This window comes from Terrapene carolina, unplaced genomic scaffold, assembly GCF_002925995.2.
Source record: "Terrapene carolina triunguis isolate 2854851 unplaced genomic scaffold, T_m_triunguis-2.0 Scaffold517, whole genome shotgun sequence".
NCBI lineage: Eukaryota > Metazoa > Chordata > Testudines > Emydidae > Terrapene > Terrapene triunguis.
Genome location: NW_020664868.1, coordinates 4,542,308 through 4,567,847, shown reverse-complemented (window position 1 = coordinate 4,567,847; position 25,540 = coordinate 4,542,308). Strand labels below are relative to the sequence as shown.

The following is a 25,540-nucleotide window of genomic DNA, read 5'->3' as shown; positions in this document are numbered from 1 at the left end:
AGGGCTGGGGTTATAGGCTGTTGGGGTGGGGGCTCATGGGGCTGTGGGGGAGGGGCAATAGGGTGGTGGGGGGGGGGGGCAGGCAGGGGTGGGGGTAGGGGTGGGGGGGGGGGGGGGGGGGGGGGGTCTGACTTTTGATGGTGTGTTACAAGGACTTCGCCCTTGTGTGTGTCTCGCTCACTGAGCATCCCGTGGCAAGGCCCCACCCGACTGGCGCTTCCTTCGTGGCCTGCAAGCCCCCTCCCACCCCCAAATGACCCGATCACTGGTTTCCATCAGTAATGCACGGCGGGGTGGGGACTTGTGCGTCCAGAAACCGGAACCTCCCCTGACCCCTGCTCATTGGCAAGTGGTTTCCTGCTGGTGGGCAGCAAATGAGATGGGGGTGTCTCTGGTCTGGTTCAGTTTAAGCATTTTGGGGCAAGGGCCATCTGTTTATACAGTGCCTTGTGCAATGGGGCCCTGTTCTTGGTTGGGCTTTAGGTAGGACTGTACTAAGCATCATGATTAATAACAAGGATCCAGTTGTGAAGTGGCACCCAGGGAGCCCCCTGCTGCACAGCTCTGGGGAGACCTCACCTGGGATCCTTTGTTCTGCTTTGGGCACCTCGTTACCAGAAAGCCATTAACACATTGGAGGGAATTCAGCCACAGGGAGCTGACAGGATTGAAGTACGGGGCCACGCTGAGAATCAAATATTTAGCTTGACTAAATGAAGACTAAGAGTCCGTCTTACCTACAGCTCCATGCGGATGAAGGGGTCTACTGGCAGGGAGTTCCCTGCAGGATCGGGTGTGGAGGGCAATGGGGCCTAGTGGATAGAGCACTGGGGTGGGAATCAGGATACCTTTTCTTGGCTCTGCCACTGTCCTGCTGGATGACTTTGGGCCAAGTCACAGCCCTCTAGGTGCCTTGGTTTCCCGTCTGTAAAACAGTTTGAGATTTACTCATGAAAAGTGCTAAGTAACAAGGTGGGATTACGAATTAAGCCCTGAAGTGCTGAAACGCCCAAGGAGGGAAAGGACTAATTTAGGCTGTTACAGATGGGTATAATGAGCAGTAAGGGGATTAAATGAAATTGAGGGGAAGCGTCTCACCCACAGGGCCGGCTTTTTTTGCTTTTTTTTCTTTTTGCTGCTTGGGGCGGCAAAAACCCTGGAGCCGGCCCTGCTCACCCATCAGATGTATCTGGCAGCGGAGGCCTCTCCCCACGTGGGGCCTTTAAAATTAAGGCTGGGCAAAGCACTCGGAGCTATTGCAAGGTGCAGGCCCGGAACGGGAATGGCTCAGGCGTGATCAAACCCACTGGTCTTCTCATCCTATGCTGCGGCTGTCCTAGGTAGTTTGAAACCGATCTTCAAAAGACGGGGCTGCAAAGGTGGGCGGGCTCCCCAAAGGGGTGTCATGGCTGTGAGCCGTGGACTGTGTCAGCAGCCCTGTCGCGCCGAGGCTGGGGCGCTGAGTAGGGCCGAGCGCAGGGCTGTGCGGAGCAGTGGCAGCGGTTGTTTCTCTGTAAATGAAGCTGTGGCGGGGTGTCCGTTTGCCCCACAGTAGCTAGGAAAGAGATGGTGGGTGGATTACGCAGGATACTGGCACTGAATTTTCCTCAGGCCATGTCTACACTACAGACCTATGTCAGTATAACGATATCACTCGGGGTGTGAAAAATCCCTGTGTAGACAGCACTATGCTGACAGGAGACCTTCTCCCACCGACATAGCTACTGCCTCTCGGGGAGCTGGATTAACTATGCCGATGGGAGAGCTCTCTCCTGTCGGCGTAAGAGCGTCTTCACTTAAGTGCTACAGCTGCATCGGTGCAGTGTTTTCAGTGTAGACGTGCTCTCAGCCAATTGGAGGGGCTGTACACCAGATGTGCAATTCCCTGAGCGCTGATTGGCTGTGGAGGTCTGATTTGCATAACAGTTGTGTGGTTGTGTCTCCGTAACTGACTGTACAGTGATTATATAAATCCTGGGAGTCTGAGAACTGACCTCAGCTTCCTGTCCATGTGCCCATAACAAACATGGCCTCCTCCACTTCTGGCAACCCTCCCCTCCCTCTCAGCTTCCTGGCCATATTCCCACAACAAACATGGCCCCTCCAGTTTCTGACACCCCTTGTTTGGCACTGCACCGCCCCCTCTAACCTGAGAGTACATATAATCCATCCCCCAAACAAGTGGTCTTTAAGCTGTTGGAGTGGGGAGTGTGAAATGGAGCAGAGGCAATGTGGTGCAGTGGTTCGAGCAGGATTCTTGGGTTCTTTCTATTCTTTTGCTGACGAGACAATGTCACGTAATTTCTGCTCATTGATTTCTCTCATCTGTATAATCAGGGCCGGCTCCAGGCACCAGCCCTCCAAGCGGGGCCGCAGCCGGGCTCACCGCCCTCCCCTGGTGCTCCGGCCGGCCGGGGAGAGCGGAGCCGCGGTGGGCTCGCTGCCCTCCCCCGGCGCTCCGGCCGGGCGGGGAGAGCGGGGCCCCGGCCAGGCTCTCCGCCCTCCTCCCGGCGCTCCGGCCGGCCGGGGAGAGCGGGGCTGCGGCTGGGCTTGGCGCCCTCCCCTGCTGCGCTCCCCGCCGGGGGGCGAGGGGCGGCGGGAGGCTTTTTTGCCTGGGGCGGCAAAAAAGCCAGAGCCGGCCCTGTGTATAATGGAGACCCCCGTTGTCCTACCTCCTGAAGCACTTTGCCTGAAAAAACACCACCCAATGCTTAGTAGTGTATTGACAAGGGTGGGATCAAGTGGAGCACCAGGGTCCCAAGTGGGGTAGCCGCATTTGGTGGGGCTGGTGAGTTCTCTGGGCATCAGGCAAGGAGGCGAAAGGAAAGAAGCCCAGTATAACAACTGGGAGGTGAACCTGGTAACAGCCTTATGCCAGGCTAACCTGCATCTTGGCCTCAGAGTTCATTCAGCTTGGGACATGGTGGTCAACGCATCTGAGCTGCTCAGATACGTCAGTAATGGCACAGCCTATCAGCTTAAACAAGAATCAGCAGGATAGAAATGCCGTAAACAGTTCCTCCACCCCACTCCATGTGTACAGGGAAATTCGACTCGTGTGTGTGTGTGTCCTTGCTTCGTCCGTGCCCCACAGTTGGGCTGGGGTTTGAGAGGCGGGTGCTGGGGTTGTGTAGGCCTTACACAAACAAATCAAAAGAGCTTGAAATGTTCCCGGAACCCAGCTTGTATTTCAGACTAGGCAAAGGTGCTGCCTTCTGCCTGAGTCCTGCGGCGTTCAAGCTGGATGACTTGAGGGCGTTCCCGAGTGGGAAGCGGGTTCTCTTACCGGAGGCGAGGTTCGTACGTGCGCTAACCCTCTGGTTTGGCCTGGGGTCGTGAGGTTAGCTGGAAGGAGGAAGGTGCTAATGTGTTGCCCGGAAAAGCTCTGGGGAAGTCGTGGCCCAAAAGGGGAACCCGCTCCTCAGTTGGAGGAAGGAGACTGTCCAAATAGCAACCAGCATTTGCTCGGCTTCAGGACCTTTGCTGCAAATACTCATCAGCCGGGCCTGGCCGGCCTCCTGCAAGGCAGGTATTATCCCCTTTAATGGACGGGGAAACTGAGGTTCAGGGCGGGGAAGGGGCTTGCTCAAGTCGATACCGTGGCTGGGAGCGGAACCCAGGAGTTCTGACAAGCAGAGTCGAGCTTGTGAGTTCGTTGTCCTTTTGGCCTCTTCTGCTACTGCAGCAGGTGGGGCCCTGGGCTCCTCCGTTCCAGTTCAGTCCTGCTTCCAGCAGTAGCCTGTCCTAATTGGTTCAGGAAGAGGTAAACCCCTCCTCCCTCACTATTCAACTGACCAATCAGATAGCACTGTACCACTGTCACACACTGGAGAGGGGGATACCCTCCTTTCTGCCCTCAAAAAACTGGTGTTGAAGGGTTCCCTGGAAATACCTGAGCTAGATCAAATTGTTTGGCAAATGCGCTGGTACTCGAGGTTCAGTAGCCCTTGTGACTTCCATCCTTGTGGATGCTTTCCTTACCCTTAAATGCCTAATCCCTTTCTGAGTTCTTTGCTTCGGTAATACCCTGCTGCAGTGAGTTCCATAGGTGAATGACACACGATGCGTTAAGCATGCTCAGAGATATGCCCTGGGGTTACCATTTTTGATCTCCAGCTTTCCACCACCCCTCTGCTCTCCAGCCCCTGTGTGCTCGGTGCCTGGGGAGCTGATGGGGCGTGCGGATGCCTGCATCAGATGGGTGGGAGTTCGTAAATGTCAAATTCCTACCTATGCCCTGGCTATAAAACAATTGTCACCTGGCGAGGAAAGGCCTCTGCTGAGCATCACAGGACCAGTCCAGGTTCAGCAGAATCAGACGCTCCCATAGGTGTGGCTGGGATTGAGGCTAATCGAAACTCTGGGCTAGGAGGTGACGCTTTGTCGCTGTTGTGCAGTCGGGCCGGTTGAGAGACTGAGTGGGGAGAGAGAGGATCCCTTTGCTTTGAAGCGTCAGGCCTAATTGCAAGAGGCATGACGCTATCCCTCCATCTGGTACTTATAACACTCTCTTCATCACAGCGTCTGACTTGTCCCGGGGTGGGTCGTCTGAACGGCTGGATTTGGGTTGAGGAGAGGTGGCCGCGCGACCAAGGCTTTGAAAACCCAGCAAACCATGAGCACTGTTCTAGGACTGGAGCAGAAAGTGCTCCCCCTCTCACGCGGCATCTGCTGCTTTCCTAGAGCCGGGAGCCCGCTTCCCGCTGGGGGCCCAGCTCCGGAGAAGCAGCGAGACGCTGCAGCAGTGGGCCCGCTGGAAATTCATTGATTGCTGGAGCTTGGGGGGACCTGGGCTGAGTTTGAGAGCAGAGCTGGGATGCGCAGGCTGGCTACAGGTGTTGGCAGCTGGTGGGACCGGCCGTGGAGTGGTGGGCGAGCAGCCAGGGGTGCAGAGCAGGGCTGGTAAATCCCCTTTGTGCTTAGGGAGTCGGCTCTGCCCTTGCAAGGTCTTTTGCGGGGGAGTGTTTCAATTCTTAGCCCTATGGAGCCTTCTCCTCTCAGGCATCCCAGACACCCCTCCCTGAGCTGCCGGAGCAGATGGCAGTAGGGTTGCCTGTGTACCAGGGGCTGCTGTCCCTTTAAATGCAGCTTGTCAATCAGTGCAGGGAGGCAAGGGAACGTCTCACATTGGCAACTCTCTTGCAGAAGTGAAATGCTCAGGAGGTGTCTAAAGGCAAGGGAGGAGGCAGATGGCACCAGCTTGGCTTAAAGGGGCATCACAGAATTCACTGGCTCTGCTGAGATCTCACTCCTTGTCATAACTCCTGGTGTTCAGAACCTTGGGGGTCCAGAATACTGCGTCTACACTAGGCTCACCTGGGACCATCTTGCTTCATCACCTGCTTTCCTCTCCAGCCCTAGCTGCTTCTCCGTTCCTTCCCTCTGAGTTTCCGTTCTAATGGCACTGGAGCAGACCCGGCTGGGAGGAGAGTTGGGGATGGAGGAACCCCACAGAGCAGTGAAAATTCAGGGTAACTTTGAATTGAATTTGGAGAGAGGAAGAAAACCAGCGAAGGGAAGCGGGGAAGGTTGGAACGGGGGAAGCCGGCCCAGGGGGTGTCGTGTTTGGGAGCGGGTGGACATGTCTCCTAGGGCTTTGTTTGTATCCTGTGCAGATTTTTTCCTGACTAGCTCCACTTGGCAAACAGGTGGACGTGTGATACCTACATAGTGAGGCTCCAGGGCACGGATTCTTTGTTACTTGCCTACCAGGCTGGGGAGCTGATCCACCACTACGGGGTGCTACTGGAATAGCGAGAATCTCAAGAGGAGAGGGCACTGGGTCTAATCCAGGGTCGGCCACGGACATGCTGGGGACCAGGGGCCTCCAAGCTGGGGTGTGAGGATGATGAATTCTGGCTGCTATTGTAGAGGTTCCCCTAGAGGCATTGGCTGGGCGGTGGAAGGGTTCGGGTGGCAATTCTCTGCAAGGTGAGAGCTGGTGTTCAGGCTGTAATTGACCTGCTCCTCCTCCTTTCCTTGCGTATCTTTGTCTTCCCTCTGCGTGCTTTGTGGCGACCCCGAACCGCCAGCATCTTCCCCTTCCACAGAGCTGCTGTACAGCTCCAGGGGCAGCATGTGCCCCGGACCTGCTCGCAGTCTGTGCCCTCTTCGGGTGAGATTCCAGTGGAAAGATGCCCAGAGAGGGACGCCAAAGTCCCAGACTGGCCGGGACTGAAGCCAGGCAAAGATCCATATCCGCCAACATCTCTCCAGCCAGGCTGGCCTCTTCTGCAGCCCCTTCATCATCCAGGGAAGCAGGGGGTTCTGTGGAGCGTCAGCGATGTGCCCAGACATGGGCAGAGGGATACAATTAGGACAGGCACGGAGGCCTGGAATCCTCCTTGCCCTTTGGAGGCCTCCCCTAGAGAGGGAAAAGGAGATATTACTGCTGCCGGCTCCAGGAGGTCAAGCGTTTATAGAACAAAAGGACCAGGGTTCTAATCCGGTCTCCCTCCGTGTGTGGGTGGGATGGTGGTTGCAGGATGAGGGGAGCTGGGTGTGCGCCGTAGAGTCCAGCGCTGCCGGGTATCGCAGTACAGCCGAGATTCTGGGGTTAAGGCAGTGGATCTGGCTCCACGTGGATGTAGTATGAACATAAGCAGTGCGAAGGTGGCGTCAGCCCTGAGGCCAAGGAGTGTGTCTGCTGCTGCAGAAAGGCCTGGTAGGGGAAGGCGGACACCCCAGCACGCCGCCAGGATAACGGGCGGGAGGATTCTCCGTTGCTTGGAGTCTTTCCAGCAGCTGGGATGTGTCTATTTCTAGTTCCCCAGGAATTATTATTCTCTGCTCTGGGTTATGCAGGAGGGGCAGGCTGGGTGATCGGAGCGGCCTTCCCATCTACAATTAACGTGCACTGGGCTAGGATGTAAGCGCTGGGCGGATCACACCTTGCCATCCTCCCAGGCTGTCTGCAGAGTCAGGCAGACGTTGCGGCATCAGGTCCCGTGTGGACCATGAAGAGAGAAGGCCCCCAGCTTTCCAGGGGAGGTTTGCCTGCCGCGTCCCCAAGCTGGCTGGCCAAACCGAGCCAGGGAGCTCCAGGAAACCGAGATGGGGAATGACCCTAAAATGTGAAGGCTGCCCCTGCAGCCCGAGAGCGCAGAACTGGGGTTTGGGCTGTGCCACCATCCCGGGACCCCAGGCCCTCTGGCTCACTGGGCTCCTGCTTCAAACTCTGTCCTGACCCACGGGAGGAGGCAAACGACAGGCTGAGAGGCGGGCATGGCTCGTGGTGGGGTTCAGACCGGAGACTTTCACCTCTAGGTCACCAGACCCAGCGGAGCGGTGAGCAGAAGCTTGACCCCCCATCCGAAGCCAGAGGGTGGCATGCAGACCCCTCCCTGGCAGGGCGGGTGTTTGCAGGGCAAGCTGTGCCTCCAGGCTGGCGCGGAGGCCAAGGAGGGGGCGTTGGCGCTTGGTGCTCCATGTGCCCAGCCAGTGGGATCATCTCTCACCCCCCCTAGCAGCCCGGCCCTGCCCTGCGCCTCCGGCCAGGCTGGGGAACAGCTCCACGCTCCCTAACCGGGAAGCCCCTGGGTAGGCTGAGGTTCTGCTGTCATCCATATATGGGCATGCCCCAAACTCGGCCTTCTGATTGGTTGCCAGCTCCATGCATATGTCTGTCAACAAATGGCTGGAGCGGGCGCGGGGGGGGGGGGGGGGCGGGATCAAAGGCCCCTATTGTATTGTAGGGACCGGCGGGCCCGAGTAATGGGGGCGCTGCCCCTTTAAGGACCAGGAGCCAGCTGGAGCTGGGGGCCCCGGGGGGGCAGATGCCGGGACCGCCCAGCCCTGGGTGGCCCCGCTGCCGATCCCCCCCCCCCCCCCCCCCCGGAGGCGGCGCTGCAACCTGTGGCTGGCCGGGCCCCAGCAGGGACCGGGCGCGGATCGGACCCCGCCTCGGGGGCTCGGGTAAGGCGGCGGGGCCCCGCGGGGCTGGGAGCGGGCGCTGGGGATTGGGGGCGAGCCTCGGGCTTTGAACCCCCCCCCCCGGGGGCCGCCTTGCGGAGCACACGCTGGGCTGGTAACTCGCCACTTCCTGCCCTATGCCGAGCCGCCCCCGGGCTGGGCCTGGTGGGCCGTGGGGGCGCAGCTCCCCCCCCCCCGAAGGCGGATTAGCCCCATTCTACAGGTCAATGGGGAGGGGAAACTGAGGCACGGGGCGACTAAGTGACTTGCCCAAGGTTGCCCCGGGGAGGGGGGCTGTGTGTTAGAGCAGCCAGGACTCCCAGCGCTGTGCCTTATCCACCAGACTCCCCCTGCCCACAGCGCCGGGGGCTGGGTCCGTATTAGCCCCGTGGGGGAAGCCGAGGCCGGCCCAGCTGGATCTCTGGCACGGGCCTGATCCTTGGGGTTGGTTTCTTCCCAAATTCTGGCCTTGATTACCAGAGCTATTTGTTTGTTTATTTTTAACTTCAAATGGGACCCCCCCCCCCAAATCCAATTGCTCCAGAACCAGCGAAAGGGGAGGGGAAATGAATTCCTCCTCTTAGGGGAGGGACGCCCCCCAAATGGAGACCCTGGGTCCCCCCCGGGTGGGGCGGACAGGTGCAACAACTGGCCCCTCTGAACTCGAAAAGCAAGTTGGCTTGGGAGAGGCAAGGGGGAATCCGGGCAAGGTCTGAGGGGGGTCCGAGTGGTACCCTCACCCCCCACTCCCAAACCACTCTTCTGCCAGCAGCATGGCACCTGTGGATGAAAGGGCCCAGCAGATAAGCCCTTAGGGGACAGGCTTGGGGCCTGTCCCATCCCCTGTCCATCAGGATCATGCTGCTCTGTGCATGGTTAAAATAACGCCGCCTGAAGGGTGGGAGTCAAACCTGCCCCCAGCAGGGCTGGCTGGCTGCATGAATGGGGGTGGGGGAGCCCACCCGGGGATCCTGAGGGGCAGTTTGTGCCCCCGTCCCACCTGGAGGAGTCAAGCAATCAGCCGTTCAGCTGAACGTAGGGATCGCTGCAGTATCTAGTCCCCCGACTCCCCATCTTCAGAGCCAAAGCCAGCCCTGCCCTGCCCCGGGTTAGGCAGAGACTGCCGCCGTGCGCTGGTTATTGCACGTTCTCTGCTCGGGTTCCTGGGAGCGTCTGGTGCTGGCCGTGGCCATGCGCAGGACTCGGTGCCTGATCGGTTATGGCAGCCCCTGCCTGTGATCCAAAGGGCGCAGCCGGCTATGTTCCCTCCAGACCCCAGTGGAAGGCTGGCTTGCATGCCACTCTGGCCAGTGCCAGTGAGTCCCATGGACTTCCATTACTGGGGTGGGCATGGTCTGTGGGCCCTCAGCATAACAGTACCTAGAACGGCTGAGCTGTACCTCTCCAAAGGCGTGATGTCCCCATTTTACAGGTGGAGAAACTGAGGCACGGAGGGGCAGGGACATGCTAAGAGTCTCACATGGAGCCGAGGCTAAGCTAGGAATGGAACCCAGGAGTCCCCCCCCGCGTGACAAGCTGGGTCTCTGTCTTGCTGGCAGTGTAACCCACCTGAGAGGGAGGAGTTTAACTGGCCGTCTCTGAGTGCTTCGGACGCGCCATGCGGCTGAGTGGTCAAGGGAGCCTGGGCTGGTGCCTTTCCTGGCTCCCGTGTGTTCAGATTTGCCACCTTAAGTGTCACGTTGACACGGATTTTTTTTTTTTGCATTATGTTTCCTTTCTTGTAAGCCCGTCCGTGCCCTCAAATCCTTGCTTTGCAGTCACCTTCCTTTGACTGGCCCAAGCTTCTGTGAGGGCTCCTGGCTGCTACCCCTTGATCCGCCTGAGCTTATGAGTGGAGACGGCTACTCAGTAGAGCTCTGGCCCCCGGCTCCGGCAGTGCCCCCAACCTGTGGAGCGAGACTAAGGGTCAAATGCAGGTTTCTTTCCCCACTCCCACGCTTCTTTAGCAGGGGCAGGATAGTGAAACTGAATGTGTAATGACAGGAGTTTGGGTTGAGCCCGATGAGCTTGTGGAACTCACTGCCACATGATCCCGTTGAAGCCAAGCTTTCGGATGGCTCCAGACAAGGATTGGGGGGCGTTTATGTGGATAACGGCGCCGCCTACAGATCGATTTGGTAGGATATAGGTGTAAGTTTCGGAGGGGTCTAAGATCTGGTGCCAGAGAATGAACTGATGGGTTGGTGGAAGGAGGAAGCTTTCCGGGGGCAGCTATTCCATAATTGTCCACTGGGGGTTTCTTGCACCTCCCTGCGAAGCAGCCGGTGCTGGCCACTCTTGGAGCCGGGATACCAGGGTAGATGGGCTCCTGGTCTGATGAATTCTTCTGTGCGTCTCTAGCCTTGCTGGCCCAGGGAGCGGGTTCTTTGTCCAGTCTGTCTCCCAGGAACTCGTCCCAGAGGACGGGCAGCTGCCTCGGACGCGGGCAGTTGGTCGATGTGCAAATCGCTTCTGCAACCATGCCCGGGATAAGTGAGACTCGATGCAGCCCCGGGAGCGGAATCCGTCTTCAAACCGTCTCCCCTCTGTCCTCCCCACCTGCCTGCTGTGGCTCCCCTAGAAGTACTGAAAGTGCCTCACCCCATCTATGGCCCGGAGACCTCCCACCACGCATGAACAGATTAGGCCCAGCGGGCAACTTTGGCTGCTCCCAGCCCTTAGCTCCTAGTTCCCCCTCATATTGTATTTTGTCAAATGAAGATACCATCAGGTCAGAGGATAACACCCCGTTCTTTCCACAGCATTTGGAAACGAGGTGGGGGGGGGGAGATTGTGGTTGAACAAGGGACTTGGGAGTCAGGACTCCTGGGTTCTGTTTTTGGCTCTGGGATGGGGGGAGTGGGGCCTAGTGGCTAGAGCTGTGGGGTCTAGGAGCCAGGACTCCTGCGTTCTTGGCTCTGGAAGGGGAGTGGGGCCTAGTGGTTAGAGTTGTGGGGGCTGGGAGCCAGGACTCCTGCGTTCTTGGCTCTGGAGGGGGAGTGGGGCCTAGTGGTTAGTTGTGGGGGGGCTGGGTGTCCGGACTCTTGGGTTCTACCAGCTCTGCCATGGAGTCACTGTCTCCCTGCCCCAAGTCTTGTCTCCCTTCCCTTGTGAAGGGTGCCAGGCTGTGCTTGTGCTCGCTGGAAGCGAGGGACTTACTCCCCTGGACGTGTAGGGAGCAGCATTGACTCCAAGAAGAACTCGGCCCCGCCACAGGCAGCCTCAGACTGGCACGTAGCAGGCGCTGGGCCAGCGCTCTGGTGTCGCTTGCAGGTGGCCAGCTTCTAACCACAGTCTGGCGGGGGGGGGGGGGTCTGTGCCCGGTTGTCATGCCTAGCAAGGGGTCCCTGGCTGTGCTGCGCTCAGTTGTGGCCGAATGGGAAGAGGTGGCATCAGGGAGGGGGCACTGTAGCCTGTCCTCCCTTGAGGGCGCGGCCTGTGATTCTGTCTCGCCTCCCCGGGGGCTTTAGGTTGCAGAGGAAGGGATGCAGTCGTCCTTCATACCTGAATGCCTCCTGGTAGGTGGGGTGCAGGCTGTGGGCATGAGCCCCGGTGCTGCCCCAGGCTTTGGGGTCAGTGGGGGCAGACTCTGGACCTGGGCCCCATGGCGCTTCTCCAGGGGCAGACTGTGGGCATGAGATTTGGGGTACATTCTCATTGGGCCTGAATTCCTGCCTCAGCCCCGTCTGGCCTCTTGACCCCAGAGCGGGGGTCACAAGTTAGTCTGGTTAGTCCGTGGGTAGGGGATGGTGGCTGGCGCTCTCCCCGGCAGTCAGGGCTGACCCCAATGTCCCAGCGTGGTGCTAGGGGGCGCTGTGCTTCAGGGAGCAGGGCGGGGGCTCAGTAGGGGGCTCTCCCCTGGCAGTCCGGGCTGCCGGAGACACCATCTTTCTGATAATACCTAAAACGGAGACCGTGGCCATTGAAAAGAAAAATCCATTGCACTTTTTGCGCAAAGTGGAAGGGTTAACCCCAGCGTCTGTGCAGAATTCAGACTTGTGCCTCCGGGAGCTTGTCCTGCCGTTTCAGTTTGATAGGGGATACTTCACTTCCTGTCCCACACGTCTATCCTGTGGCTGTGTGCTGTTAAACAGCTCCCATGTTCCGCCCCAGAGGCGGTTGCATTTCAGTGGTGATGTGTACTGCATGGAACCAAGACCAGGACTTGACCTGAGAGGCGCCATGGGGACTTGTGGAGGGTGAAAGGCCCCATAGCGCAGGGAGATGGGGCGGGCAGCATGTGTGGGGTAGGATAGGAGGGCATCTTCCTAGCTGTTAATCCCTGCAAAGTGCTCATTGCAAGGGAGCTTCGGTTCGGTAACTTGGGCTGCGAGGGTTGATGGCTCCCAGTCCTGTTTTGCACATTACAGCCCCGCAGACAGAGGAAGGGTGGGCATCGTGAGCCGTGGCCCGAAGCGCTGGTGCTCCAGAGCTGGGGAACGGGCCCAGGGGGCGCGATCTCGACGTCGTATTGTGTGCTTGTGCCCATCACCTGTCTGAGTGCTCCCAGGCCGCGCTGGTTCATATGGACCAGCTTCCCCAGGGGTCCGGATCTGGCCAACTGCTACCCTGGTGCTTGGTAGGGCACGAAGACCCGTCTTTCTGTTAGTGAATTCCCTGCCCTCTGTGCCCGGAAGGGGGTGGCCCAGGCGACGAGGGGTCAGTTAGTGACCGTGCTGCCGGGGGAGCGCGCGATGGCTGCTGGGGGACGGACTGACCCACCCAAACGATGAGGGAGTGGATCCGCCCACTCCCAGCTGCGTATGGGGAGCCATGGCAGCCCGCCCGCAGCCCCCCGTGCTGGAGCAGCGGCAGAGCGTGGCAAAGGCCTGGCACAGCGCCAGAGTGGCTGTGAGAGAGAGGGGACGGTGGTGGGAGTCAGCAGGAGGGAGGTGAGAGAGCTTGAGACAGAGGGGTGCATGTGGCCCATTCTCTTAACGCTGCCAGGCGGCTCCCAGACTCTGACCCACCGAGCTGCAGTCCGGAGCCTCGGTACGAATCAGGCGTGACACCGAGAAGGCAGGATCGAGCCTGGGACGCCCCGTGGCTGGCGCGCTGGGCCAGGGTGGGCGGCGGGGAGTTGGTTTTTGCGCGCCGCAGCAGGCTGCGCTCGGAGAAGGCCTGGGATGGGGGGAGCGAGGTTTCCCGGTATGCTGCGGCGTGATCGGTTTCCGTCCTGCCTCACCGACTCTGCGGGCCGGCCCGGGACCGCGGGAGTCGAGGTCTCTCTCCCTGGGAGAGGCAGCAATCACACAGGCTGGGGAAGGGAGCGTGTCTGGGAGGCACAGAGCCAGCTGCAGGTTTTCCCACCTGCTCCCCTGAGCTCTGGCCCCCGCTGTTGCAGAGAGACTCTGCCAGCTTTCTCATGCCCGCGTGGTAGGCAGATCCCGCAGCCAGAATCCCGGGCTTCCTCCGTGTGCCCGCTGCATGGATCGTTCCCCCTTTGCACCTACGTGCGCTTGTGCCCGTCCGCCAGGGGTCGTGTCTGTTCACAGGAGTCTGGAGCTTCTCATGAAGGCTCTTTATTTTGAAGATCACATTGATGTTCATGTGGGTTAAAATTAATGTGTCCCCCCGCAGATGCGTCCCTAAGCTGCTGCTGAGGAGGGTGAAAAAAACTTGTTGGGGGCGACCCAGGCTTCCCTGCCCCACAGATCCCTCCCTAGCCCTCTTCTTTTCAAGGCTTGAGGGCGGTCAGGTCCCTTCCCAAGCTCCAGGCGATTAGGGTTCTAGGATTTGCTGTTCTAGCTCCGGGCACTGTTTATTCCGCATGGTAGCGACCGATCCTGTTTTGCTCTTGGCCTTAACGGTGTCCTGTGGCAGAGAGTTCCGCAGGCTCCCGGCACACCGTGAGAGCATGTATTCCCTCTGACCCCTTAGGAACTTACTGCCTTTCCATTTGGCCGGCTGCCCCCTCCTCCTCGTCTCAGGAGATTGGGCGAATGGAAGCCCCCGACCCGCTTCCCCTAGCATGCTTGTTCCATCATAGCCGCCTCTCGAAAGGAGACATCCCCAGTGGAGGCTCGTACTCCTACGTCCCTGAGTCCGGGGTGGGCGAACCCCCGGGCTGGTTCCCAAGCTGGCAGAGCGATTCGTTTCCAGCCAGCCTCGCTGATCAGTGTCTGTCTCTCCCTTTCCCCAGGTGGCTCCGAGCCGGTGAAGATCTCGGCGTCCGGCACCAGAGCGCCATGAGCTAGGGGGGCACCGCCTGTGCCATGAGCCCGGGATGGATCAGAACACCTTCTCGCACATCCAGCTGTGGTGCCCGCGGCCCTTCGGCACCTACTCCCAGAACAAGCCGTGCGGCGGCAGCCCGGTGAAGAAGCCCTTTGGGGACTTCGCCTGCAGAACCAAGGAGGGGGAGGACAGCGGGGAGGCCTGCTCCGAGAACACCCCGCCCGCCCCGGCCCCGCCGCCTCCCCTGGTCTCCCCCAGCCCCAGCCAGGGGGAGGAGGGCCGGGTGCTGCTGGACACCTGGTACGTCATCAAGCCAGGCAACACCAAGGAGAAGATCGCCTTCTTCGTGGCCCACCAGTGCAGCAGCGGCAGCCGCGCCAGCACCATGAAGGTCAAGGGCAAATGGGGGAGCGACAGCTCGAAGGCCAAGCGCCGGCGGCGCTCGCATGACCCCAGCAAGGGCAAGCCGTGCCCGGGGAAGGACAAGGACGGCAGCAAGGAGGCGGAGGACGTGTACCTGTGCCCGGAGGCCCACGCCGAGCCGGGCGGCGACACGGACCTGCTCTCCGTGGCCGAGATGGTGGCCCTGGTGGAGCAGCGGACGGCGCTGGCTCTGCAGAGCTACTCGCGGCCTTGCCCCGGGGGGGCGCCCGCGGCCCCGGCCTCCCCCGTGGTGTTCCTCTCCGCGGATCAGGAGCAGGCGGACGGGGAGAAGAAAGTGGCGGGCGGAGGTGGGGGCCAGGACTGCAGCCGGGTGGCCGAGGCGGTGGCCCATTTCGAGTCGCAGCAGGAGGAGCGGAGCGTCGAGGCGGCCGAGTGTGTGGCCAACTCCCAGCATAGCCCCGGCGAGGTGCGCATCGCCTTCCGCATCTCCAGCAGCCGGGACCCCCGCTCGCCCCCCGAGGTGAGCTCCGGCGCCCGCCCCAACTGCATGTTCATGAGCTGCGGCACTGGGGGCTCTGCCACCGGCTCCGGCGCCCATGCCAAGGACAAGATCACCTGCGACCTCTACCAGTTGATCAGCCCCTCCTGCGACTCCCTGCCCAACAATGTGGACTTCCTGCTGTCCAGTGCCGCGCCCAAGGGCGACGGGGCCAGCGAGCCGCCCGATTTGGAGATGAACTGCGGCGAGAGCCAGGCCTTGCCGGGCAAGCTGGACGCTGTCCCTGAAGGCAGGGCCGGGGAGAAGCTGGGGGGGCCAGCGGCAACGCCCCGGGACTGCGTGGCCGGCTTCCACGTGGACGTGGTGGTGACGGGCGTGGTGGATCAGTGCGTCTTCTTCGGCAAGGACAGCACCAAGAACATGAAGGAGGAGACGGTGTGTCTGACGGTGGGGACCCCCACCCCGGACGGGCTGTGCTCCGCCTGCGAGGATCCACCCCCCGGCCAGCTCTTCTTCCTTCACGCCCAGCCCCCCCGGCCCGAGGACACCCGGGAGGCTGCCGGCTCCCTCCTGGACAGCAAGAACAACGGCGAGGGGGGCGTGGAGTGGCCGGATGGGCCCGGGCTGGAGCCGACGGCCTCGGACACCTCGCTGTGCCGTCTCTACCGGCACGTCTCCCACGACTTCCTGGAGATCCGCTTCAAGATCCAGCGGTTGCTGGAGCCCCGCCAGTACATGCTGCTGCTCCCCGAGCACATCATGGTGAAGATCTTCAGTTACCTCCCCACCCAGTCGCTGGCCGCCTTGAAATGCACCTGCCACTACTTCAAATCCATCATCGAGACGTTCGGCGTGCAGGCCACGGACTCCCGCTGGAACCGGGACCCGCTGTACCGGGACGACCCCTGCAAGCAGTGCAAGAAGCACTACGAGAAGGGGGACGTGTCCCTGTGCCGCTGGCACCCCAAGCCCTACCACCACGACTTGCCTTACGGACGCTCCTACTGGATGTGCTGCCGGCGCACGGACAAGGACACGCCGGGCTGCCGGGTGGGGCTGCACGATAACAACTGGGTGCTGCCCTGCGACATGCTGAGGGACCGAGCGGCCAGGCGGGAGGACGGGAGGTGAGATGGGGCGGACGGGCGCTGGGGCAGGAGCCCACGAGGTCTCGTGTGTGTGTGTGTGTGTGTGGGGTTTGGTTTGTTTGCCTGGCTGTCTGGTGCTGATCTCGGCTGCAGCCCTTCCCAAAAGAAATTGACTCACCCACCTGCAAAACTAAACAGGGCCGGGGCCAGATCGCCTCCTCCCCCAGCTACTACAGCCGCCAGCCCTGCCCGCCTGCCTTGGGCAGGGGGTCCTTGCTGTGCCCCGGCTTTGCAGCTCGTTGGCGGCTGTGAATTCTCCTGCTAGCCGCCTACCCTTGTGTCCAGCCCCTCTCACCCGCTGCTCCTACCTGCTTGGTGAGCACTGGTACGTCATCGGTGGATTCACCTGAAATCTCCGTCTCCAGCCCCCGGGTACGTGGCAGCGACCGGCGGGAGCATGTGATCGGAGCCAGGCTCTGCTGTCTGAAGCTGTGAAACCCCCACCGCCACTAGGGCCCGCTCCTCCCATGCCCTCATTCGGGGGTCAGTGATTAGCCTCTCCAAGAGAGGGCGCTATACTCCCGGCCCCGCAGGCTGGCACGGCAAGCCTCACGCCGGCTGGGGGTCCCGTTTCCAATCCAAGCTGCTCGCGCGAACACATATCGGGGGGCAAGAAATCAGCCTCCGGAGAGAGAGAGAGAGGTGGGCCCACCGCTGCTTGGTAGAACCTGTCAAGCCGAGGCCGGCCAGCCCCACCCCCGGCTTGCTGGGGCTCAGAGTCAGCCAGTGGGTCACAGCAGCAAGGGAGCTGGGGGTGGGGATCCCCATCCCTCCGTGATGGCACCCCCCAAAGAGAGAGCCCCCTTTGTCCCCATCCCTGCCTACATGCGGCCGCCTCTCCAGAGCTGTTGGCAGTTTGCCGTGACCGTGGGTTTCTTAGCACGGTGGCCACCAGTTGACTTTGCCAAGCTGCTGGGACGCCTGGGTTCTCAGCGAGAGGGGTGGCGGCTGCCGGCCTCCCTCCGGCCATCGGCCGTTCCCTCCCCTTTTCTTCTAGCCGCGTTGCTTGTGGAAGGGGGGATTGGCAGTGGGGGTCGGCCCCAGCCTGGCCGGTGTCACTGGCTCTTTGGGGTCCAGATCTGTAACTCGAACCCCCGTATGGCAAAGGAACCCGGCTCTCCCCTCCCCACAGGCCGGAGCGGCCCAGTGCCAGGGGAGGGTGGGCGTTTCTGTAACCACCGGGCCAGCCCCACAGCTGGAGTGAGTCGGCCTGGGCATGTTGGCTTCACTGGTGCCGCCCGACGTGCCAGCTGGGAGTCTGGCCCTCGGCCTCCCCCCGTGCCTGGAACTGGGGCTAACAGCGAGAGCGGCCTTTCACCCTGCCTCTTTGCCCCCTGGGGTCCTGATCCCCGCCCCCTACACACGGCCTTATCCCCTCATTGTTCCATCTCCATCCAGCCGGGTGCTGGACTCCCACCCACAGCGTCTCCCCCAGCTGCTGACGGTTACTCCTTTTTGCAGCCTTTTCATTTGAACCCACAAAACGTATCTCCTCTCCGCCCCCCCCGGCTCCCCCACCACAAGTTGCCTTGAAATCCTAGCCCTCGTCTCTTGGCTTACGCACGAGTACGGTGGGGCGGCACCCGTTCTTGTGTCGCTGGGCTCATGTGGCCAACGGCTGCACCTCAATTCCCAGCTAGTGTCGTGGTCCGAAACCAGGGGGCCGTCCCCTGCCCTCCACGTCAGGCCCATTTGCATCCCCCCCCACCCCCCTTGCCCTAAGGAGGCTGTCGGCCCGTGGTGCTCTAGTCCCCAGGTGCCGATCCGGTTCCGGATCCCCCAGCCCGGGCACAGCTCCGCCTGGTATTTATACGCCTGTCTCTGTGCATGTGTGACATTTCAAATGACTGTTGAGTGGAAAACAAATTAAACAGCAGAAAAACTGCCTCGGGGGGTGATTTTTTTCTTTGCCCTCGTCCCATCCCCTGGCAAAAAGGGGCTTTTGGAAGTTAGAGAAATTGCCTCCTCCGCTTTGCGGGCTCCCCCCTCCAAAATAAAATGAATCATGTCCCCCTGCCACCCAGCCGTGTGGCATTAAAGGCTGGTAATGCGTTCACCATCTTAATGCTGACTTTTTCCTAGGATAGCTCTTCAAAGCGCACTCCTCCTGCCCCGTTCTTCCGTGCATGAAAGGGTTAGCGGCATTCAGAGTTGTGTGGGAGGCAGCTCCCGTTGAAATGAAGCGGGCAGTCCGGCCGTCTGAACTATTATTTCAGGCTCTCTGCAAACTCAGGCAGCGGCTGCCTCACTTCCCCTCGGGTCGCGTGGGAGGAGCAGCTGGAGCTGCGGCGCCATTTGAAGATCTAAAGTGAGACGCAAGAGGCAAACTGGTGGGAACATTTTGATAAGAATGAAAAAAAATGGTTTGGGCCAGAATTGGCTGTGGGAAATTTGGAACTCCTGGGGGAAAGCAGAAATATTGCAAGGTGGCTGTCCTGCTGCAGCGCCTCATGGGAGTGGTAGTTTGGGTGCTTCTTGCTCCTAGTCCCTCGGAGCTGGGGGCTGGACGATTGCTTCCAAGACGCACCCCGCTCACGGAGAGGGGCCACTGGCTGCAATGCGGGAGATGAAGTCCAGTGGGGAAGTCTGGCCCATAAAGGGCAATGGGCAAACGCAGCTACATACAGCTCCCATGAGCCTCTCTGATTTGAAATCATTTGCGGGCGGGCTGGGGTTTTGTGATGACCCAAATCTAAGTTGTCTGCAGGAAGCAGATGCCTTTTGTGAACGATTGCATTTACTTCTTAACCCAATTACCCATCCAAAAAAACAAGTTTTGGGGGACATTTTCCAAGCCCCCCTTGCGGCCAACGAGGTGTGTCCTTGCCCCCACCCTGGCTAGATTTTCACTTCCCCTTCGCTCTGGGAAATGCCCCGCATCCGCAGTGTATTGTGGCAGGACTTGGCTGGCCGTGCTGGGCCCGTGGGATGATGGTGGGAAGGCGTTGGAGGACTAGCCGCGCTCGTCCGGAGCTAGCCTGCATCCGCACTGCAGGGCGGGCGAGTTGTGCTAACGCGAATGTTAGCCCAACTGGTGTTCCTGGCCCTGCTGCGCCGTGGATGGTAGGTGATTGAGGAGCAATGCTTAGGTTCTAACTCAGGATAACTCTGCAGTGAAGACAAGCCTTTAATTGTGTGTTCACAACAGGTGTGGCGGTGCTGGGTAAGCTGCCACCCGCCCTCCTAGTGTTTGGCCCGAGGGGAGGGTCGCTGCAACTTACAGCTGCCAATTCAAAGCTGATCTAGGCCCAGTTGCTTCCCACGCTGCTCCATTGGCCAGTGGGACTCCCTGCCACATGATGCTACGGAGACCCAAGAGTTGAGGGGGACGCTGAAAAGGACTGGGCGCTTCTATGGCTAACGAGCATCTTGAATCAGAATAGCAAATGCTGAACGAGTCCCCGAAGGGCCGTGAACCAGCCTGCTTCTGGGCAGGACCCAGCCACTGCCAGGGGTCAGGAGGGAATTCCTGGAGGGCAGGTTATCCGCGAACTGCCCCCCTGCAGGGGTCTTTGCTCTTTCCTCTGGCACTGGCCACCGGCAGGCTGGGCAGCCCCTGGTCCGATGCAGCCTGGTGGCTCCGCTCACCTATGGGTAGGTTGCCCCAGGCTGGTTGGCGCATAGGGTCTGGGGCCCAGCTTCATGAACCCCCTCTCTGGTCCTATTATGGCCAGCAGTTGCTGTATCAAGCTGGATGGGGTGGGTGAGGCCTTGAGGGAGAGAAGGTTAAGGGGTGACTTGATCCCAGTCTAGAAGTACCTACCTGGGGAACAAAACCTTGCTCATGGGTTCTTTTCAGTATAGCAGGCAATGGTGTGGCGGGATCCAAGGGCTGGAAGTTGAAGCTAGCGAGAGTCCATAAACCATGTCACATTTGGGGAGTGATTTTTCCAAGCCCCGCTTGTAGCATGGAAAGAACCATGCAAAATTAAGGCCCCCCCCCCCATGTTATATAATGTGTGGACAGCCCCTAATTAACCAGTTGCACAACTTCCCCTGGGGCGTGGTAGATTCTCCGTCGCTAACCACTTTTAAATCACGGTTGGCTGGTTTTCTAACAGATCTGCTCTAGGAATGGTTTGGGGCCAGTTCTGTGCCATCCAGCCGGTCAGGCTGGGAGATCACCATGGTCCCGGCTGGCCTTGGAGTCGAGGAATCGTACCGGGTGGTGCCGTTTCATTAGGAAGCGCTGGGTCTCTCTGGAGCACGGACCACACAGCCGTTAGCCAGACCGATGGGCTTAGAGCCATCTCCATGCTCACCCAGGCTCACAATGCACTTTATGTAACCGCCCTGGCACCCATATGCAGCTCATCTGCTTCCAAGGGAGTGGGCTGCCCCCAACCATGTCCCTGAGCCACGCCCCAGGCTCTTGAGTATGTGCTGTGGGTGCGTGGAAACGGATGGAAAAGGTTCCTTCAGGCTGGGCCCGGCACTATGGCTGGGCCTGGCCCCCGTGACGGCTCTGTCAAGGTTTCTGGGGGTGGAATCGCCTCTGGGCTCCTTGCAGAGCAGGCACGGCCATTCAGCATAAGAACGCAGCCACCTACCTTCCATGCCGAGGGGTGGGTTTGGCCTTTGGAGAGGGCGCTACCCAGCCAAGCAGAGGGCAGCAGGCCATGCTGGTTCGTGCGATCTCTGTGGGTTGCATGGCCCGTCTCCCAATCCCCTTCCCCATCTGGGCTCTAGAACCAAACTGGATCAAAGCTGACGGGGAGTGGCAGTGGTGGGGGGGGGCACTATTTCTAATCTCCCCATCAGCGGACGGACACACGTGGCTGCATGGAGTTGAGGGGTCTGCCCTTGCCAGGCTGACGGGACGTGCCTCGGGCTGGGCATGGGGAAAAGCTCTTGCCCCTGGGGGCTCTGCCATGCTGTGTGCGGGGTGGGCAGCGAGCGACCTGCGGAGCTGGGTGCCCTGATTCGTCACAGCATCAGCTGCGTGTCCATCCGGCCACCTCGAGGAAAACGGGGCCCCGGGTGTGAATGTGACGGGGCAGCGGAACGAAGGGGGTTGAACTGTAGCGGCTCTGCCTCCCCATCTCCTCTCTAAGGCACCCAGCCCCCTAGTGCCCCCTGGGGGATGAAAAACCCTCCACTTGATGTGACAGTTCTCGGGGTACCCAGAACAGTGAGTCACCCCCCAATTCCAGCGTGAGGGAGCCTGGCTGATGGTAAGTGGGCGTGAGCTGCTCCAGCCCCCTTCTCCGAGCTATGCCAGCCCTGGCTTCGCCCTGCAGGGTAACTCTGGGTGCACCCGAGTCCCTTTGCTGCATCCCCCCTGTGATATCCAGCCCATGGCTCTGGTTACCCCCAGGAATCCCAGCTCCTCTGCCCCCAAAGGTGCAGCATGCCCTAGTTTAACCTTAAACTACCGCTCCGGTAACTTGTAACGACCCCCAGGAAGGTTGATTTAGGAAAGAACAGAGGTTCCACTAGCAAGAGGGCGAGAGAAACAAATGATTGCAACACAAAACAAAATCATTCAATGCAAACGGGCCTTCGTTTTACCTTTCCCAGCTAACGCAGCAAGTCCTGCCCATCCCAACGTTCAGTCCGTTGCAGAGCTGGCTGGCTCCCCGGGATCCAAACTTGCACGAAAACCCCACTCCCCAAGCCTCTCCTCAGTGAATGGATGCAGAGGGCATCTCCCCACTCGGTGTTCTACTGAACAGTCGTTTGTCTCTGTTCACCGGCAGATCCCCTGTCTGGCGCAATGTTCCCTCCCACCTCCAGCTGGTCTGGGTTGTTTGCAGTTGTCTTTGGTGGCTTTCTATTGACTGTTCTGCGGTGGGGCAGTGGCGCCGCATCACCAGCAGTGAGCCAGGGAGGGTAGCAGCTCTCCCCAACAGGCCGTCACTGAGGGCTCTCCCTGCCCCCATCCTCCTTTTCACGTTAAGACCAGAAGGGCATAAATGCCAATATAGTGACACTCTCACTATATAACACTCTCACTATATAACACTCTCACTCCTACACACATCATGCCAGGATTGTGAGCGTTGATACGTTGCCAGCTTTCAGTAGAGACCTCCCATGTTACCTTTTATGGTCAAGTACCCTGCAAGCAACGTATTTGATGTAATGAGTGTGCCCGGTCTGAGGTGAGAGTTGTTTGCAAAGAACAGGGGACCCTTTGGCTCACACTTGAGCATGGTACATTCTAGCCCTCACGGGGCCCTGACCCCCACCCCAGAGAATCGCCAAGTTCTCAGCTCCCCTCTCTGTATGGGCCCCCATCATTGTCACTGAGCCTCACACACAGAGGGGGGGGAGGGGCAGTTCCCTCCCAACAGCCCTATGAGCTGGTTCATTCTACACAGGGAAACTGAGGCTCAGAGCAATATAGTGGCTGGCTAAATGTCACATAAGGAGAATGCAGGAGAGTAAGGATTAGCACCCATGGCTGCTGGGTCCTAACCCAGCCGTCCTACGCACGCCTTTTGGGGCTAAGTCCCCATTTGTGGCAATTAGCCCTCCACAGCAGCTGGGCCCATCGATCTGCCATTCCCTCTAAGTACATCAGAGCCAGTCTGCCCTTCACCTTGGTTTCCTCTTTCCTGCATGGCCTGATTTTAGGGTTTTCTTGGGGCTATAAAGGCCAAGGGGATTTAGGGGCTTTTCCTGGGTAGCAGCAGAATCGTTTCAATCAGCCCCCAGGGCTCTTCTGCTTTGTATAATTCCCTGCCTGTTCCCCACACGCCCAAGCCACAAACATAACCTGCACCTTGCCGCCTCCAGATGACTCAAAACAACTTCTCCCACTGCCTCAGGGGAAGTCTGGTATGAGCCTCAAGATCTGGGAGGCGGGAGCGCCTCAGACTTTGGGAAGAGACTTGCAACTTGTAGATGTGTCCTGAACTGCAATGTAGCATTACTGTGCCTTGTATAAACAGCTGCTGTGTTCCACCCCAGAGCTGGCTGCATTTCAGTGCTTGGTGGGGGCGGATAGGATTCCTGTATAAAGAGCTGTTGTGATTCACCCCAGAGGTGGTCTATAAAATCAGGACTGGTGTGGAGAACATGAATAAGGAAGTGTTATTTACCCCTTCACTTACCACAAGAATCAGGGGTCACTGGAGGAAATTAACAGGCAGCAGGTTTAAAACAAACACAAGGACGTACTTCTCCGCCCAACGCACAGCCAATCTGTGGAACTCACTGCCGGGGGATGTCGCGGAGGCCAAAACTATAACAGGGATCAAAAAAGAATGAGATAAGCTCTTGGAGGACAGATCCATCAGTGGCTATTAGCCAAGATGGTCAGGGATGCAGCCCCATACTCTGGGCGTCCCTAAACCTCTGACTGCCAGAAGCTGGGCCTGGACGACAGCAGTGGATCACTCGATAATGGCCCTATTCTGTTCATTCCCTCTGAAGCATCTGGCACTGGCAGAGGCAGGATACTGGGCCAGCTGGCCCTTTGCTCTGACCCAGTCTGGCCGCTTTTATGTTGTTGAGCACAAGAATGCAATGACACAGGACTCGGAGGCATGGGTGTGCATGGCCAAATCTCCCTGAGACACATGATCCAGAGCATTTGCGGGTTGCTGTGTATCAGCAGGGCAGGTGGAAGCTGCTATCCTCTCCAGAGCCAGTGTGGCTTAGGGGCATTTAAATGCCGGCCATGTAAGTAGAGAGAGGCGGCAGTGGGAATACAAAACTGGCACCAGGGGGCGGGGTGCTCATCCTCCCAATGTCCGGGCATGGGGGGCAGTGATGGTGTGACAAAGTGGGGATTTCCTGTAATATTGGAATGAATCCTACGTGTGCCTCAGTTTCCCCTAGCATGGCCATGGTTACCTAGTGGAAGGGAAAGGGATTGTTTGCCTCAGGGCAGGCTAAGGGACACCTGGGAACTGACCAAGGAGGTCAGACGGGGAGAGATACAGAGTCTGGCTGTGGGAGCCATTCCAGCTTGGCTGGGTGTGGGCTGACCAGGCCGGACGATGCTTTAACCTCCGTGTCTCGGCGCTAAGCTGGGGCCATCCCGTGGTGGGCTCCAGGGACCAATAAACCCGACAGGTCTGCCAGTGCCGCCGAGCGTCCCTGCAAGTGCTGCTGGGGCGTCAGTCCCTGCAAGGGGGACAAGGCTCTCCCAGGCGCCTGGCTGGCCCCGCTGGGCAGAGCTCGCAGGGTGCAGCAGGAGGGCTGGAGCCCAGAGGTTCAGTCTCGGAGGTGGGGAGGCCACATGGCCGATCCTGGAGGACGAGTGAGACCCGAGGGACCTGGCCCACTGACGGATTCCTCCGAGAGGCTGTTCCAAAGCTGGGGTGTATCCCCGATCCTGGGGCTCCGTGACAGATGGCACCAAGCCAGAGCCAAGGCCTCCAAAGGGCGTGATGGATCCTGCAGGGTAAGAGGCCAGGAGGCCTGGCCTCTCTTCTGGTTTGATTCCAGCCCAAGGGGCCAGAAGCTAGAAATTGGGTGGGATGAGTTTGTTGGATCTCACCCACGCACCCCTGTTTCCCCCCAGCTCCAGCCTCTCCCCGCTCCATTAGTCCTCCTCTGCCCCGTCCTGGCATCCCTGTTTGCTTTCCTCCCACTGTGTGCGTGTGGGGAGCTGCTGCTGTGGACAGGAGGATGCGGCAGCTGCTGATTCCCCCACCCTGTGGCCCCGGGTGGCCCAGCGGGCGTAAGATGGAGAAACTAAAGGGCAGCGTGTAGGCCCAAAGCGGGAGTCAGTCCCTGAGCACCTCGGAGGAGCTGCCCCTAGTACGCACGAAGCTGAGGGAACCCTGTTTGCTGCCAGCCGATGGGTGACGCTGCCGTGGGGCCGAGTGGGGGGACCCAGTGTCTATGGGAGGGGAGAATCCGTTCCCCAGTATCCAGTCTGGGTTTAAATACCCCAGCAGCACCAGGGCTCCCTTCGGGAGATGCCTCTGTAGCCAGAAAGGCTCCAAGCACACAGACGGTCGTGCTGCCCAGCAAGGACTCCCCGGTCGGTCTGAATCCACCCGTCAGCTCGTGTCTTGTCCGGAGATCGTCAGCTCTTTGGGACAGGGACTGCTCTGTGTCTGTACAGCGCCTAGCGCGAGGGGTCATGGCCTGGGACTGGCGCTCTAAGGCACTACCATTATCTGTATAATAAATAATGATTTCAAGGAGGCAGCTGGTTGCGCTCGGGTCGGCCGCGGCGCGGTTCCGGTCTGCAGTGTAAACTGAACCATACCACGTCTGGTTATCCAAGGGACGCACTCTTCCGCTTCAGAACCAAGCTGTGCGGTACTAAGGCCTTAGCCAGGACAGCCTGCCTCTGGGCCCGGAGAGCTCCACCATATCCAGCCTTCCTTTCCACTTGCCCCCTCCCCTCGTTCTCTGACACTTTTGGATCCACAAGCCGCTCTGCCTGGGACATTTTGCTGTGTCAGGGAGTTGTCAGAACACGGCATCGCCAGTCCCAAGCGTTCAAACCGCAGGA

The 25,540-nt window shown here is 59.6% G+C and overlaps 1 protein-coding gene across 1 annotated transcript; it reads left to right on the top strand.

Moving 5' to 3' along the window:
• The first annotated feature begins 14,058 nt into the window (after positions 1 to 14,058).
• FBXO46 (F-box protein 46) lies at positions 14,059 to 17,990 on the top strand. Its single transcript, XM_024219455.2, has one exon. It carries the CDS (start codon positions 14,138 to 14,140, stop codon positions 16,100 to 16,102), a length of 1,965 nt encoding a protein of 654 aa, XP_024075223.2. The 5' UTR covers positions 14,059 to 14,137; the 3' UTR covers positions 16,103 to 17,990.
• The last annotated feature ends 7,550 nt before the right edge of the window (positions 17,991 to 25,540 follow it).

Coding starts and splice junctions, on each gene's coding strand:
- FBXO46 (XM_024219455.2), top strand. CDS start 14,138: ATGGATCAGAACACCTTCTCGCACATCCAGCTGTGGTGCCCGCGGCCC.